At 42.3% G+C, this 17,325-nt stretch overlaps 1 protein-coding gene across 3 annotated transcripts in view; it reads right to left on the bottom strand.

The window, feature by feature from the left end:
- The window catches only part of EBF2 (EBF transcription factor 2), a 140,006-nt gene that overhangs the window by 3,290 nt on the left and 119,391 nt on the right, over window positions 1-17,325 (bottom strand). For all 3 annotated transcript variants that reach the window (XM_026863119.1, XM_026863122.1, XM_026863121.1), the window contains exons 11-15: window positions 12,455-12,543; window positions 11,257-11,322; window positions 10,971-11,148; window positions 9,227-9,412; window positions 7,492-7,659 (exon numbers count right to left, since the gene is read on the bottom strand). In XM_026863119.1, the coding sequence (XP_026718920.1) occupies window positions 7,492-7,659; window positions 9,227-9,412; window positions 10,971-11,148; window positions 11,257-11,322; window positions 12,455-12,543 (687 nt within the window). The remainder of the gene's footprint in view (window positions 1-7,491; window positions 7,660-9,226; window positions 9,413-10,970; window positions 11,149-11,256; window positions 11,323-12,454; window positions 12,544-17,325) is intronic.

Below are 17,325 nucleotides of genomic sequence, written 5' to 3'. Positions count from 1 at the left end.
GCGGGGGGGGGGGGTGTGCATTAGAAGAAGAGAGATTTTCTGATGACACTAAGGAGGCTGCTCCTTCTCCTTCTCCTCACCCCCAAGCCCCAAAAAAGATCCTAAGGGCAGTGTCCCAGCCCGACCCCGCTGCCTGCGCGTTAACACATGCCTGCCTTTCTGTCCTCTAGGAAAGAAACCTCGATTTAAGCCTGGCATTGATGCTCTCCTCCAGATTCTGCTGGGCGGGTAGGGGAGGTACGTGCGCGCCCTCAGCCGCCGGCTGCCACCCCACAGGTATCCCAGTGGAGCAGCCTGTGTGAGCCCTTCCCAGTCTGCTTCAGGCAAAATCCTCCAGGTTAGCTCAAATAATCTAAATTGTTTGTCTGAGGTCTTTTGTCCGGAGCAAACGAAGGAGTGCTTACGCAGAGGGTGCCTGGCCAGCCCCTGGCGCTTCTGCCCGTGACCGGTCGGGTTGTCTGCTCAGCGCGGTCTGATTCGAGAAATGTGGGCTCTGGTGCCAGGGTAGTTTCAACTCTGTTCCCGAGGGGGACAGGCCATATCTGTATAAATGCTTTTTCTGATACTATTGTTACTGACATTCTTTTCTTTTTTTTTTTTTTTTAAGTCAAGGAAAACTTCTAGCAGGTCAAAGCAAAGACCACCCTGAGTTTCTGCCATGTCGCTTCAAAAATGCTTGTAGATGCAGCAAGGTTCCTTAAATTGAAGGGAAAGTACATTTTTACTGTATAATTAAAGATTATCCAGCAGTCCTGGACTCAAACCAGTGCTGGCAACAGCAGAACTGCCAGCAGCAATCAGGAGGAGCGTGTTATTACCCCTGGGGCTCTGGTCATCCCTCTTTTGCCTCCCTTCCCTCCTCCCAGGCAAGCAGCAAGTACCTGCTTTCCTCTCCCTACTCATCCCCCCCCCAGCCCAAGTCTGTTTTGTCATTCCGGGTATCAGCGTGTGCTCCCGAGCAGATATTCCACAGAAGTTGTCAGGATGGAACCTGCCTGCAGACAAATTCAGTAAAACTATAATGTAACAGGGAGAGGCCAAGCAAAGCCTCGTTGTTTCACTGGCATTCATCCTCATGTTGCACCTTCACCTCCCCCTGCAACAAAGAACCTGTAGGTTGAGGAATACTGGCTGGAATTCTCATCTGTTTTTCCACAGCTCATCTGAGCGGCTTCGCTCCGTGGTTCTCTCTCTTTTTACATACCCTCATCTGTCCATTTCCACCCCACCTCCACTCCCCTGTGGGGCTGCACTGTCAAAAGCCTATTCCCAGCCCGTATCGCTTTTTATTGAATGTTTGTGAGGTTTGGATTAAGGTCTTACACTGCTAGCAAAGCTGTAATTATTTTTGCCTGTATTACTATATATTGAATCGATGTAACTTTTCAATAAAGGTGGTTCAATGCAGGACACTCCCTGATGAGTTGGGAATATAGAAACCACAGTCATTATCCCAGAGGGTCTTTTTTTTTTTTTTTTTTTTTTTTTTTTTTGAAAAAGAATTAGAGATGAGCCTTATTGTATTAACCTTGACAGCTTGCAATTATCAACTGAAACACTTGATTAAAATTGTCACAAGGTTGGCGAATTTTTTTATAAATAAATAATCAAACATGGATAGTACCCAGATGCTGTGGTGATAGGCACCTTTAATGGGTGTAATTAATAATGATCATAAGCCTAGTGTATACAAGTGGCCCCTGAAAACGCTGTCTTGGCTGTAGTGGAAGAACTCTGCAATTCACAGAGCCACTGGTGCCAACTGGGAAGGGGCTCAGCGCTGTGTAAATACGCACACGTGCGCGCGCACACTGATCTAGTTCTTCAGGTATCCCAGGTGCTTTGCTGGTGTCTAAATCACAACCAGTTCCCAGAACTATGCTTTCTGGAGACAGTAGGTGTTGAACATTTACAAGCATCATTATGTAAAACATCTCACTCATTCGTTTTCCTCTCTTGCCCCTAAATTTCCAGCAAACTCTGATCTCAAAAGTTCTCCAGCTCTTCGAAGAGGCAAGCGCAGGGCTCCAGGGGTGCAACCCTGAGATCTGAAACGAACGTTCCGACCCTGCAGTGCCAGAAACGTCTCCAGGCACGAGCTGTCCTGCTGGTAAAGGTGGGGCAGCAAAGCTAACCTCCGTGGAGCTTGGTCTGGGGAAAGGTGCCGCTTCTACCTGCAGGCCTCACCTTCGGCATATCCCCGACTCCCGGCGTGGCCACCGCTAGAAAATGCGCGGTTTGACTTTCAGTATTAAGACCATGGGGATGTTTGTAAAACAAACCACCCATTTATTATCTATCATTTATTATTATGTAACTAATCAACTGAAAATGATAGAGAAAGAAAAGAAAGGGTTTTCAGAGGAAAACACAGCTGGCTTTCATTTAGCGGAAAACAGCAGTGGCTTGATGAAGGGCACCGTCATCTTTTATACTAGAAAGTCAGTCAACTAAATTACAGCCTCTGTGAAGGACGTGTGAAGGATGGTTTCAACTATAAACCACTAAAAAGTAGCCAAAAGCTTCACGTTTTTCCTCTATAGGAAATAAATTATTTTTTTTTCTTTTTTTTTTTTTTCGTTCACAGAAATCCTTCCACATTTGGATGGAAGACTTTCATTCATCCATTTGTGATTGTCTAATCACAGGTAAGATACCGATAAATAAGCAGTGGGTTTGTCTCTATTAGATAATGAGGAGGTTAAACTATATTTTATGTAACATGTTTTCAAAAAAATCTAGACAAAACCTTCGATAGCTGAAAGGCAGAGAAGTTAACACGGCCTTGCCTATTGAGTTGCACTGATTGATGTAGTTACTTTCCCACCACAGTGCTAAGCTGTATATGCACAAAAGGCTGCCTGAACAATTATTTGGATTTAATTCGAGTTAATTAGGAACACCCTTAAAATATGTGTTTACAAAATCATATATGTGTTAGTTTTATTATTAAAGAGCACAGGAATGCGTATCCACTCTACCATTCTATATTTTTCCAATTATACTAGAAAGTGGCTAAGTTTTTACCTGCAAAGGAGGACTCAGTGTTGAATCTTACCCAATACCCTCATTTTTGTGTGGGACACCTAACAGTCTCGAATATTTTCTTCCATTAAATAATGCAGATTTTCAGTTTTTCTCCCAGTAAAAATGGAGCTCTTGTCTAGCCCAAATAAGTCTGTGACATATGATGAGCTACTAAAATTAACATCCCATCAAATCAAAGATAATTAATAGTAACAGGAGCTATTTTTGTTTAGTTAAAGTGTTAGCAAGAACTTTTAAATATCTCTTCAGGTTGATTTTGAAGCAGTCTGTGCCAGTTACATCTCTGCCAATAAACTGGGGAGAAAAATGGACTTGATCCGTCCCATGTAGCAGATTTAATCAGATGACAGATACGTATTTTTCATCTCTGCTGACATCATGTGTATATCATTTGCAGCCTTTGGAATGCTTAAATCACAGTCTGATTCATTCTGATTCAGGCAGAAGCATATTGTTGAACTTTGCTCGCCTGGAAATGGCCCAGTTATTTTTACCTGGTTGGAATCTCTGTTGAAGAGTTCTTTTAAAACGCTGTGTCTTAAGTGTTGACTGGAGCCAGGCTTTGACATGGAGCAGCAGGTCAGGCACAGGCCTGGTAACGATCAGGAACCGTTGCCTTGTGAACACGAGCCAGCCGTTTCATCTGATCCCACCCCGCACAAACTTTTCAGAGCGACTCTTTTGCTCATGACCCGTTTGCAGAGCCTTTGATGCAAGGGGACTGGAATCCCCGGTGCTGTTAACACCCCAACACCCCCCCCAATTTTGTCAAGACAAGATACTAATAATTAGGGTCTTCAACTCAAATACCTGCGTTTCTTTTGGGAACAGCACAGATGTCCCCTTTGCTCAATTGAGGCTGTTCCTAAGGGTATCAGACTTCAATACTTTTCGGATTGGCCAGGATCCTGATGGTTAATGGAACATCTGACCTTCTGGGGCTTGCCTGCTATTCCTTGTAACTGAGCTTGCATTTTTATGTTGAGATGTGCTGAGCTGGCCAAAGGTAATCTGGGCAGTCAGCGGTCCATGCTGTTCCAGCAGTTTCCAATTTGCTTGCTTTTCCCCATCAGCTGCCTTCCATCTGAGATGAGATGATTAGGCATTTGTGTACTTATCATGCCGTGTTGCATCACGTCACATTATATCTTCCCAGTGCCTTTTTTAAACTGCCTTGACACATGACATGAAGGGAGCACACGATTGTTCTGATCAGGATCACCTGCTCTCCATTTGGAGAGCATATAGAAGTGAGTGGTGTCCAGTATGGATTGCTGCTGGTTCTCTACCGATCATGTCCTGTTACACTGTAAGAATGTATAGCAGATGGCAGGTGAAAGAGGTAAGCAAGAACACATGGCACAGGGGGTTATCTGAGGGTACTCCACATGTCTTGGCTGTGTTGTGCAGCCCAAAGCTGAAAGCCAGTAGATAGACAAGTTTCATGCTTAGCTAATATTTCTGAGTTGCAATATATTTTCTACCAGCTGTCCTACTGTCTCCAGCAGCTTTTAAGCGTCACCAAAACTGGCCACCCAAAATACATTTTTTGGGAAAAAAATTTCCAGTGGTAATGTAAACTGCCTGGAATAACAGGAGTGCTCATCTGAGGATGAAGCTTGTACAGCTCCTTCTGTTTTAATCCAGGTTCAACACTGCTCTGGTTGACATACATCGAAGCTATAGTCTAGACTTTCGTTGATGCTTGTAAGCAGAGTGGCACGCCCTGAGGTGCTGGTCATGTTTCGGATTTTCTCATTGCAGCAGGATGCAGTGAGCAGGATGGAGGCTATCACCAGGAAACTTTTGCCTTTGAACAAAAGATGTAGCCAAAGCACATTGCAAAAGTTACATTAAAACCCAAAGAATCCCCCCGGGGAGATGTTTTCCCCGTATTATGGGTGGGGAAATTGAGAGGTAATGTCAAAACACTTGCCTGACGTGCTTTGGGAAGGAGCCTGCATACGCTTACTGCTTGCTCCTGCGCTTTTGCTATTCTATCTCCACCAGCGTTTACTGATGCCTGAGTTTGACAAGTAAATAAATAAATAACTTACATTACCAGCACATCTATTCTTAGTTTATAGTACAGGGCGATGGCACAGCAGAGGAGATTAACAATCTCCCTTTGCTGCAGCACAGTAAGTCCATTCAAGAAGCCTCTTTGGGACCCTCCTGTTGACTTTCTGGCCACATCTGTCTGTCAGCACTGTGGGAACGTTAATTTGGATATCAGGCTGCGTGTATCTGGATCCTTTCCAGAGCATGTGCTCCCCAGCTTGCATCAATTTAAATATTTCAGTTGGAAAGCAGAATTTGCATCTATGGCTGAAATAGTTAAATAGTGACAAAGCTTGTGGCTTGTTGTTGCAGTCTGACTGTCGTGGCTCCTTGTACTAGGTACCCTGTCTGCTGAAAACTTAGTTCAGTAACAGTTGCGGCACATTGATGCATCAGGGTGTTGATGTACAAGGAGATATCCCACATGGAAAGGGATGTGGTTAATAACTTCTGCATCGGTTTATCCATGCCCAATTCTCTGCCTTTCGAGATGCTTCCGTTATTTCAGTAAGTAATCAAAACCTTTACTGATACACCTGAACACCTCAGGGGTGGACTTCTGTCAGTAAAAACGCATGGATGTGAGGGCTGAGGTTTTAGCTTGGAGATTTTATGTTATATTTTAATATTAAATTCTATTGTTAGAACCTCGTATTGATTAATTATTTATACATTGGATAAAATATGTTGTAAAGACTAAATGGCATGAATGGCCCCAAATTGTCTCTAGTACTTTACAAAAGGGTTAAAAAAAAAAGAGATGAACTCCTGCTAAGCAGAGTCTGGAGCAGATGTGGTAGCTTAAGGAAAAATATTAACTTAAAAAGCCAGGGTTTTTTTAATCTATCCTTTTGCTGTCTCTCCCAGAAACAATCTGAGTGATTTTCTCACTGAACTGATTTGTGGTTACCACTAGCTTAGGCAACCTCTTAACAATTAGGCCGTCTCAACGCCGCAGTTAGACAAGTTTAAAGCAGACTTAAATCTGAACACACTCTTTTGTCTTTAGCACCATCCAACTGGCTTAAGCTAAACAAGCAAACTATAAGTTGATAGGCCTTCCTAGTTAAATGTTTAACTAAATCAGTTTAAAATTAGTTCCCTTGGAACGGTCGCCTACGTTTCCTCTCATTTTTCACACAAACGCAGTGAAATCAATACATCCCTTCATTAGCTGATAGGGAGAACACTACATCCCCAACACACCCCCCCCTCCAAAAAAAAAAAAAGAAAAAAGTGAACTGCAGACCAGGTAGCGACGATGACTCTTTAGAAGCCGTGATTGTACAAAACATTAACAAAGACAACCCCATTTCTAAACAGTTTAGATAAATAGCTACCGCTGCAGGGCCGACAACGTTTTCTATACCTGTGGTTTAAAAAATTGCTTCAAATCCTTCTTTTCATCTGCTCTAAACAGAGTGGAAAAGAAATTATATTCCCTGTCAACTTGCTACCTGTGCATTTACATGAGTAGCTCAATGTCCTTCTCCACTGGGGAGAAGATCCACTGGGGAGAACCGCGGAGTTTCATTTAATTGGGGCAGGGGAAGAAGCTGTTTCAGATACATAGCAGAATTCCTTAAGTTAGCTTTTAAAAATGTGATTGTTTTTGTTCCACACACTTAGAATTTCCTTATTATATAAAATAATCACAGTTTATCTAAGTCCCTGTGGCCTAGCTAAGGATTTATAATGCACCCAAATCAACAGGTGTGGTTTGTAGGGCTCATTTTAGAATTACCACTGGCTCTTGGCATGGCTGAATTCCCAGAGTTGTGTTTTCTGTGGTATCTCTAGTGAAGTCTGAAGGAGCCAGATGACTTCTCAGGCCCTATAAAGGCTTTTTTTATGGAGACTTGGAGGGTATTTTTGTGCCGCATGCCCCCCCCACAGCCTGTTAAAAGAAAGAATTTAGTACAGGTTTCCATTCTTATCTTAATACTCACATTTGTTTTGCAGATCACCTTTAAAAAGGCTGTAAATGTACTACAGGGCTCAATTCCCGGTATGAGCCTAAACCCTGCAGCAGGTTTCAAGGCACTGGCTGTTACGTACAGAGCTGTGTATTAACTCTGCAGGGCAGACGTTTGTTTTACGAGCCCCTGAAGCCTAAGGAGAAGTCATTCCTCACATAAGAGCTGGTATTGAAATGCAGCGTGGGTCAAATCCTTCTTGGTATAAGTGAGTGTCTGTCCCCTGTTGTTTTAAAACCAACTAGACCAAGCTTGGAACGTTGCTTTAATCCAGTTGGATTGGGTCAGATGTTCACTACCGAGTCCTGGAATATCAGTGTAATGGTATTCGGATGATTACTGGGTTTACCCCGACTAACAGTGTGCTTTACACGTGCAGGCTCAATATTAATTGTACATTTCTTACCTCTAAACCCATTTCCATTGCCACTAGAGCAGGCAGGAGAAGGAGACCCTTGGGGTCTGATGACAGGAGCAAAGGCACTCTTCTGTTTGACAGCAGGAAAGACGGAAGAGGAGAATGGAAGGATGGAAGAAGTGCTGGAGGAGCCAACTGTTGGACTTGAAGACATTACTGCAAAAGAAAAAAAGTGAGCGCTCATCAGGAATGCAATTAAAGAGGTTGGGTAAAACTGCTTAAAATGCCCCCTTTGGATTACTCAGCTCTTAAAGAAGATCTCATCCTCACTATGGCTTGGCTGGTTACAGTAACTCTGAAGTAGAGAGGTAGTTATATTGAATAGTTCAGAAAAGAGAGTGTTTAATTCTTTTCCAGTGAAGGGTGAGGATGTCAGAAAACGGTCAGTCATCGAGGGACAGAGAGTCGCTGTGAACTGTAATGACCTGTCCACTCAGTCTGTGCTCTGGAAGCTGGGAAGGCAGAGAATTCCTGTGCCCCCCTCAGCTGCTTAACAATGAAGATTTTTCTTAGTTGGACTTGAGGGGGGATGTTTTAAGCTGTTGCTTAGACTTTAACTTGGCTTCTTTTTAAAGAATTATCTCGCAAAAATTCCCATTATCTGTCCAATAGCTTGTTAAGCAACTGTTTGCTTACCTTCCGGGAAAAACAGCAGCTATTTCTCAGCAAAACAAGGAACAAATAACCATATTTCATGTGGGTTCAGGGGAATCCCCAAGCCTCATGGAAATATTAGTTCGAAATCAGACTAACAATACCTAATACACTGCAAACCTGGTCCTTTCCTTATTGAAATCAGTGGCAAAGCTCCAGGAAAGGGCAAGTATCTGAGGTACCCAAGCATCCTTTGAGTTGCATCTTAGCCTTAAATTACAGCTCCAAACGTGACGATATCGTTTAGCAGGTTTCAGACCAGCAAGGAGCCTTCATCATCACTGCAAAGTGGGTCAGTCCTTACGCAGATGATGTGAACGTAAGTAAAAAAGTATTATTGCAGGGTACCAGGTGTTTGCTGGAAAGGCACGATCCTGACATTATCGGGAGCTATACCCTCTGTAACTGGGTAAATAATTAATGTCGATAAGTAAATAGCTGCTTAACTGCTCCTCTACTCATATATACGTATTTTACACACTCTTGCCAGAGGGAAATCAAGGCATGAAAGGAAGAGTGACTTGCTCATGGTAAAACTAGTAACGCAATAGTAGTAACTTCCAGAACTTAATTCCATTGTTGTTATATTTCTGGTTATCAAGGTAATACAGTTTCACAGGAAATTAATCCACAGTTCAGCTCTCGGATATTGTTAATGCAGTTCAGACACATAAAAATTATTTTAGAGTGGCTTTTACATAGGATTTGGAGTAATCTCTGTGCTAATAGTAATGGCTACTTGCTCAACCATCTCTAGTTGCAAATTGTACCTCATTTCTCACTGCGGCCTTTGCTACTTAGCAATCTGTATAAGGATAAAAAATGAAGGAAAAAAAACCAAGATTCAGTATTCCTTTATTGTTCTTGAAAAGTGGAAACATTTTCTAGTTCATACCAAAAAAAAAATAAAATACCAGAACACAAATCAGAACTTTTTTACAAAAATCTTCACTAAAATCTTGAGAACTTCTCTTGAAAGACATCACTCGCTGCATTTTTTTTTTTTTTGATGCGGTAAATTAAATTAAGCAGGAGCAAGAATCAAATATAAAAGCAGGGAAGCACATACATCCATAGGGGGATCCCGTTGGAGAGCCGTTAATGAATCCGGGGGAGCCTGGGACGCCCAGGTTTGACATGGGGACGTTGCTGTAGCCGTTCATACTGTTGCTGGAAGTGCTGTAATTGGACTGTTGAGGTGTGGAACTGGATGAGTAACCTCGGGGTGAGATGCTGCTTGTGTTACGAATATAACCTAAAAAAAAAAAAACCCAAACAAAAAAAAAACAACAAACAAACCACGTTTCAAAGCGTGGCAATGGATTTGGCTAAAAACTTTCTCCTGGTTAGTCCTTGCTTAATAAATTACGTAAATAAATTACTTTAAATCCAGAATAATTAACACATTTAAGCAAGAACCATTAAGTTCAGTCGGGTTTTATGCATGTGCTTTCAAGTTAAGCAATATTAAGTTTTAAAACAATGTGGGAAACTTAACTTTTCAAAGGGAACCGATTTTTCTGATCAGATTTGATGTATTAGAAGTTGAAATTTGTGCTACGACCTGGACAAGAATGTGTGTGCTTATCTTCTTCTGAGGTAGAATTTATACTGTATGTGGGATTTCCTACAATTTTAGGGGGGAGGTTATACTTTTCAAATGATTGATGAAATACAAATAAAGCAAGTACATTACTAAGGGGAAATTATAACCCATAAACAGTTTGCAGCTTGACTTTGAAGATACTCAGGGAAAGAATAAACTGGTTAAGTAAAAAACATTTTGTTGTCTTTTAAAAAAAAAAAAATCACAAATATTTGAGAAACAAAATTTTTTTTTTTTTTTTTTTTTTTTCTTTTTTTCTCCAAAAGGAGACTTGGAGAACACTGTAGCTATCCGCATTAAAGTACAAGGCTCTTATTACAGCTGCCAAAGGTTTTTTCATTAGGAAGAAGCGATCCAATAGCTTCTTCCAAAGCAGTTCCCATTTAGATATCACGTCAGGCTATTTCTGCACATTTATATTATGAAGTTCTAATTCAGGATTGGTAAGACCTTATTAAAAAATCGAGCAAAATTATCCGCATGATGGCTTTTAACACGGAGTATGTAATATTAACTTCAGACCACACGGCTTTGCTGCCTTGGAGTGTTCAACACAGTGTTCATGCCGTCAACCATGGGCTGTGTGTTACTGGAGTCAAGTGCTACAAATCAAAGTAGTCAAGAGTCTGAAAAGGCCCAAAGTGAATGTTGCTCCCATGATTTATTACTGTTAATGCGTAATTCTACTGCATGTTTTCCTAACAATCAATAATATGTATCTGGAGTAAATATCATACATAAAACATATGCAAGTTGGTAACATTAACACTGAGGGAGCAGCCTAAAACAAAAACCCAACCTCTGAGAGGTTGTTTGTTTTTTTTCAATTGCTCTTCTTTTATGAAAACAGAGATATAAAAAGAAGATATTGAGGGGAGCAGGGAGAGAATTCAGGGTTAAGTTGGTATCAAAAAATACTCAAAAATTATTTCAGCCGTAGCTAATCAAAGAATCCTCTTGGTTGGAAAGGACCTTGAGGATCATCTAGTCCAACCGTTCACCCAGCACTGACAGTTCCCAGCTTAATCTGGTGACTGGAACCTGGTGCAGACGTGGTGTCATCCAAAATGGCAGCACAGATCCATTGCTAATGCTGACAGGTCGAAGGCAACTTTCTGTCCCTACACTGAGCAGGTGAAGGAGTTGAGAAGCTCTTACGGAGTCAACTGTAATTCCAATTTTCCTTCTTTATATTAGCGATGCTTACCTTGGTTGTTCCCCTGTGTCGACTCTGAAATGCTGACTCCTAACTGGCTGCCGTAGGAGTTAATTCCCATCATGCTGCTGTGAGCAGGAGAGCTGGAGAGCGCAGGGATCTGGGCAGGATTCCGTGGGACGCTGTAGAGAGCTTCTGCGATGTCTGCAGCCCGTTTCAGGATGATGTCCTGTGGAGCGAAGGGGACAGCTTCAGAGGCGTGCTTGGAGAAATGGTCTAGTGTTTATTACCAAAGCTGAACGTACACCACGCCCCTCTTGAGAGCAGTCATGCTGACCTGGTTGTTATGTGGCGTTCCATACAGTGCTTCAACTAAGTCAGCAGCTCGTTTCAACAGCATTTCCTGGAGGATGAGCAGATGCATCAAATTGACATTTTAACAGAAAAGGATTTCAGGGCAAAGAAAACCACGGGCTAGTCTTTTTCCGACCTGACTAGTGTTTGTGTGTGGTCATTCTGAAAACTGGGTGCCTTAGAGAGCCGCTATTTTCCACTTATTTGAAAAATTGAACCCCTTACAGTGTCTCAAACTAGGCAGCCAGAACCATCAGTCACTTCGGGAAGCGTCGCCATGCGTGTGACAGAAACGTCAACCGACGCCGACTGTTGTGTGCCCAGGCCCAGCTTTGTCCTGGAGCTCTCCAGAGTCCTGAAGCTGCTCGGAGCACACCCGCTCCCAACACGGAGACAACTTCCAGACAAACCCAACTGAAACAGGAACTCCCTTCCCTGCTGAACGGCAGTAGATCCTTTTGCACAGACACACAGAAACCTGGTTATCTCCATGTCCATTTTTTTTTTTTTTTCTCAGTAATGGTAACCAAACAAATAAACCACTAGCTAGTAGGTATCTTAGGTTACTTCTGGTTGTAGGGAAAAAATGCACAGTATACTATCTGACTACAACAGTCTTTCATCATGAAAAGATGATAATAACATGCACTTTTGGTACTGCAATAAAATCTAGGGATATCGTCATTAACGCCACTCTCCTTGTGCTAGGTGCTGCATCAACACAGCGTGTGGTACTACAGGCACATCAAATCCCAAGTTGTTTCAACACATGCAGTTGTGGTTAAGAAAAAGCTGAGCTTCAATTGTTTTTTTAGGAAGAGGTTCCCTTAAGGTTAGACCTCTGCAACAGAGCCTTTATTCTATCGTGTATCATTTAGGTTCAGAGATTTGCTAATATGAATAAATGCAAAGGACTGTGAATATGAGCTGGGAAGGCATCTGCACTGAACTCTCATTTTAGCAGCAAAAGAAGTTCACAGACACTATTTGAGCTCTAACAGATAAAAATTACTGATGGCTGTGGGATCTACATGATCACATTCTTGTTTGGACCTACAACGAATCGGGGAATTTATGTTCAGATGTAGCTGTCATTTAAGGTACAATTTGGTCTCTTTTATGAGTTAGAAGTGAAAGAACGTATTTATTGGGCTCAGTGACCATGTTGAAAAATATTTTACCTTAGCTAGTCTTTCGGGGTCACCAGGATGTCTTGGGATGACCTTCTGCAGTCTTTGGAAACCATAATCTATGGTAGGTTCATTTAAAGCTGAAAGGAAAACAGAAAAAAAGCCACCGTATTACGTGAGAATATAATATATGTGTCTCTATTTTTATATGACTCTAAGTTTCATTACCTAAGATGCATTTCAGAGCTCCTCCCCACAAAACCTCTCCTTGCTGGGGCTCCTAGGTGCTGTACGCTGCCTGCTGCTCAGGCGAGCCCTGGTCACTGTGTGTAAGCCAGGCTGAACAGTAAGCTAAGCTTTACAAGAACTTTTCAAAGAGAACACTTTCTCTACCCCTGAGGAAGCCGGGACACACAAGCTCTTAGTGTTGGCCTGTGTTGTACAGACCAGGTCCCCAGACTCGACCCACTGTACAGAGAGCTCTGCCCGTATCTCTGTAACGAACTGCATGGGGCTCCTCGACAGCCCCCCAGTGTGTCTGTGAGGTGCTAAGGAGTTAGTGATGCCTTTCTGCTTTCAGCTGAGCCTTGAAAGAATTCTGAACGTTCCTCTGTAAATACAGACGTGCGCACCCCCCCACCCCACCGAACGCTTGCTCATTCTGGTGGGCGCAGCTGGACTGAATTTCCACGGGTTTTTTTCTGCCAGTCTTCCAGAAGATGCCCTCTGAGATGGGCACGTTGAGGCAAATGACAACATTTATGTTAATGTCGCATGCTATTTGCAAAGCTTCCTACTGAAAGTATTGCAGAAACTAGTGAGTGTGGCTGACTCAATAAGGGAATAATAAAAAAAAAAATCCCGACTTCTGCACTTAAAACTGCTCGTTTCCAACGCTGACTTCTCACCATCTATAAAGGCGGAGTAAATAATTTGAAAGATACAGCAGGGGAGCACCGTCACAAAAGACTCCTTTAAGGATGAATGTATTTACTCCGGACAAAACTGACCGTGGCAGTAATACAGCAAATTCTGGTACAAATGCAAATTAGAAAAGGTCTTCTACTACGTGTGTTACGCAGTCCGAAATGCTGGATTTGGTCACCCAATAAACACACTGCACACACCCCTGCGCCATGCTGCTGCCACAAACTAGGGCACAGCTATTCATTAGACACATTAACTTCTTCGGTGGTGTATGGCTGTTATGCAGACACAGCCACTTCACTGTGATGATGTTAATCTCTTGTGGATAAACCAAGATATTTTGACCCAGATCCTCAGCTAGTAATAGCTGATCGAGCCCTGCTGGCATCACTGATGATTTCATAAAACTCCAGGCACTTCTTTAATCCTCTCTACTCTGAAATTGTGGCAATAATCATCTTAATTTCTGATTATTCAAAATGAAACTCCAAATTAATACAGAAAGCAAAAGTCAGCGCTGTAGGATTCTGCATGCTCACAGGCTTCGACTGCCTCTAACACATTCGGATTACCAGTGTTTACTAACGCGGTTACAGGATTGTTTAGTTAGAATTTCCTTCAGAAAGTGCATCATAACTCAAACAGTACATTCACGCTGAGGAGCTTGTTAAGAATCCCGCGACACATTTCATAAGTAACGTACGTAAGCCCGTCAGCACTATCCCCATTCCGTGCTAGCTGCTTCTATCCTCTTGTACCATTGGTGGTGGTTCTTTTGAAAAAATAAACGAGATTTTTTTTTTTTTTTAAATAACTAGTGACATCAGCGCAGCTGAAAACACCCGATTGCGGGAGATGCTGATGGCACGCACTTATTGAACCTTCCAAAATCTACTCAGCACCTTGCAGAATAACTGTCTCAGGCACCAGAAGAATGAAACTATCAAGTGAGACAGACTATTACACCGATCCAGATTCTCTGTTTATCTGTGTCTGTCTCTGGTATAACAACATGAAGGTAAAAGGTCACATTCCCCACTGAGATACATTTTATATTTACTTTTTATTAAATAATTATGGCGTGGCATGAAGTTTAAATATTACAGGAGATAATCAAGTGGGAATTGAGTAGAGAAAACCCAGACCTGAGAATTTAGTCTTGGCTATACTTAGAATGTCTTTGCTCTCCACTGGGAGCCATTCTGGTTTGCTTAAGGAGTTTAATAATATACATTTCAACTGCCACAGAATCCACATCCCATTTGGGAAGAGGGTTTTTTTTTTTTGGGGGGGGGGAGAGATTTTTTTTGCCAATAATCCTGAGAATTATAGGACAATTCTCTCAAGAGCCTATACATCATTATGTGCCATTTCTCTTCTTGATTACAAGTCTAATCAGTTAAGTTATATATCTTAAGCTAATCAAAAGCAATGTAGAATTTAAACATGTATGTAAACATAGTTCACTAAAAATAGCTAATGGGAATATACAAAATGCTAATTCAGGAAGAAGAAATTTACGATTATTCAACATTTTTCCAATGGATTGACATGGACATTTTCAGACTGATAGATAAACAGCAGCAAATAGTTTCTCAACGATCTTGAATAGTTCCAAGGCTAATCCATTCCATTTTCAATCAATGTATATATTATGTCTTTCAGCACAAAAGCTTTTCTGTACACCTTGCAACAAAATTGCCTGCTTCTAGTTTTACTCATTAATGAAACAAAAACATCTCTGTCATGAAATCCTGAATCCAAAAATTCTCTGTCGTGAAAGACAAGATCCAACATTTGTAGAAGTAAGTGGTACCTTCTCAAATGAAGGGCTAGATGTAGAATCCACCAGCAAGTTTAAGCAGCATCACCACAATAACCACTTCCATGGAGAGAAAAGAGCTCCTGCAGCAGCAGTGGTTTATCTGTGTGCTACATAGAAACATGCCAAAATTATATCCAAATGCTTCGGGGTTCATGGACTGAGAGACCATAAAGGGGTCTGACACAGAAGCAGGCTGCTCCTTATTTCCTACAAGTCAGACAACTGCAATGAAACCCCCAAGAAAACTCATTCGGGTACAGCAAAATCCCCTTGGCGACTCGCAGATCTCAGGCACAAGGGGCCTCTTGAATTTCCCAGAGCACAGTTTAAAAAATTGTGCATGAAAAAAAAAAAAAAAAAAAAAAGCAACCATGTAGTAAATAAACTGAATTGTTGGTTAGTCTGTAAGCCTCATTCTAGCATAACAACAGAATTGTTAGAGTCTGCAGGGAGAGGTCTGAGTGCCCCACAGCCTGCCCGGCCTGATTTCTGACAAGGCTCAAAGAGAGCGTGGCGCAATGCTTCCTCTTTTATACTGTTCCTTACCCTCTAAAAGCCATGCTTTCATTTTAAATACAAGTGGCCAGCTATTACGACTCACTGGAATAGGAGGAAAAAAAAAATAAAATAATTCTCCCACTTGAGCAACTGATGCCATGACATCTGTCTGCATCTGCCAGCCGTGCGGCGGCAGCTCAGTCCCGTTCATCTCGACGGGGACCCTCTGCGGTACCCAGTGATAACAGTGCTGACATTTAAAGTATTAATTATTTCACCGCACATCAAAGCACGTAAGGCTGCTGAAGGAAGATGATGTTATGAAGAGCTGCACAATTTACCACGAGTGACAGCTCATCCCGATATTGCCAGTGTCCGCCTTGGGAGATGCGCGCTCTCCCTCTCCGCCAATCACAAAAAGGGGGCACGTTTAAGGACTTTAGCAAAGTTCTGCGGCTCATCTTTGCTTTACTCCATGAAGCAGAACCAAAGGGCAGCAAGGGCTCTGTTTGCAAAGTATGAATGAGAAGAAACAAAGTACGCAAGCCTCTAGAAATGTCCTGAACCCAGAAACTGAGCCAGGAGCATAGTGTTTGCAGTGTGATGCTTAACCTTCTTAAAGGCATTAAAACAAAGGCACCGGTGGCCTTAAAGGCTTGAATTCCAGCTCTGCGCCGGTGACCACCTTCACCCAAGCCAACAGTGAAGAGATGCCCAGTACTGACCCCACGGGGTGAAGCATTTCCACGTGGCTGCCTAGGGAGGCTCGTGCTATAACCACGCTAATCCCGGCGCACACGTACCGGTGTCAGCCTGCTCTGAGGGTACGTTGTGGTGTGGTGCTAGAACCCTACTGCCAGCGTCCTGGGTGCTGTTTGCTGTTCCCAACACCCTACTCCCAGCGCAGCGTTGCCTCCCGCTGCACTATTTCGTAGGTGAACGCGGTGGTAGGAGCTGTTCTCTGCAAATGCTTTCTGTCACATCAGTTGTGTTCTGGCCAGGCGAACTCACTCTGCCAATTTGTAGAGCTCACCGCATCCTTGTACGTGTTGTTACCCACGAGCAGATAACAAGACCTTCTCAAATCTGCTTACAAGCTTTAGCAAACCGGTACCCTTCCTATCCTTGGTACCTGGCAGAGAGACTGACACAGTACAACCCGGGAGTCCAACATATCCTGCAGATTATTTTATATTGCATTGCTCTGACAAGTTAACCCCTGGAGGATTTCTGCTCAGCAAGGAAAATTATGTTCAAAATCTCCCTGATATACACATTTCCAGGTTACCATCTCCAAGACAAAGTAAATGCAGAGCTGTGATCAAACTTAAGATATGAAAGCCTACGAGACGTATCCTCAGCTGGCGTAAACCGATGTAAACGATATTAAAGCCAAGAGAACTATAATGGAACTACTTACAGCAGGAGAGAATTTGAATTTGTCTGGTATTAAAAGCAGAATATGAGGCTACTGTTAGATTAGCAGCAGAGAACAAATGTGTTATTATTGTAGGAACAGCTGATGAAAGAAAAGTAACTCAGAATAGAGCGATGTACGTGTAACCTGTATTCTCACCAGATTAAGGCACACACGGGAACTAAATATTTAGTTGTAGTGATTTAAAAATAGACTTTTTATCTCTCACTTTAAGTATATACTTAACTACTAAAG

This window comes from Athene cunicularia, assembly GCF_003259725.1.
Source record: "Athene cunicularia isolate RWA chromosome 22 unlocalized genomic scaffold, athCun1 chr22_part1, whole genome shotgun sequence".
Lineage (NCBI taxonomy): Eukaryota > Metazoa > Chordata > Aves > Strigiformes > Strigidae > Athene > Athene cunicularia.
This window is presented reverse-complemented; position numbering and strand designations above follow the sequence as displayed.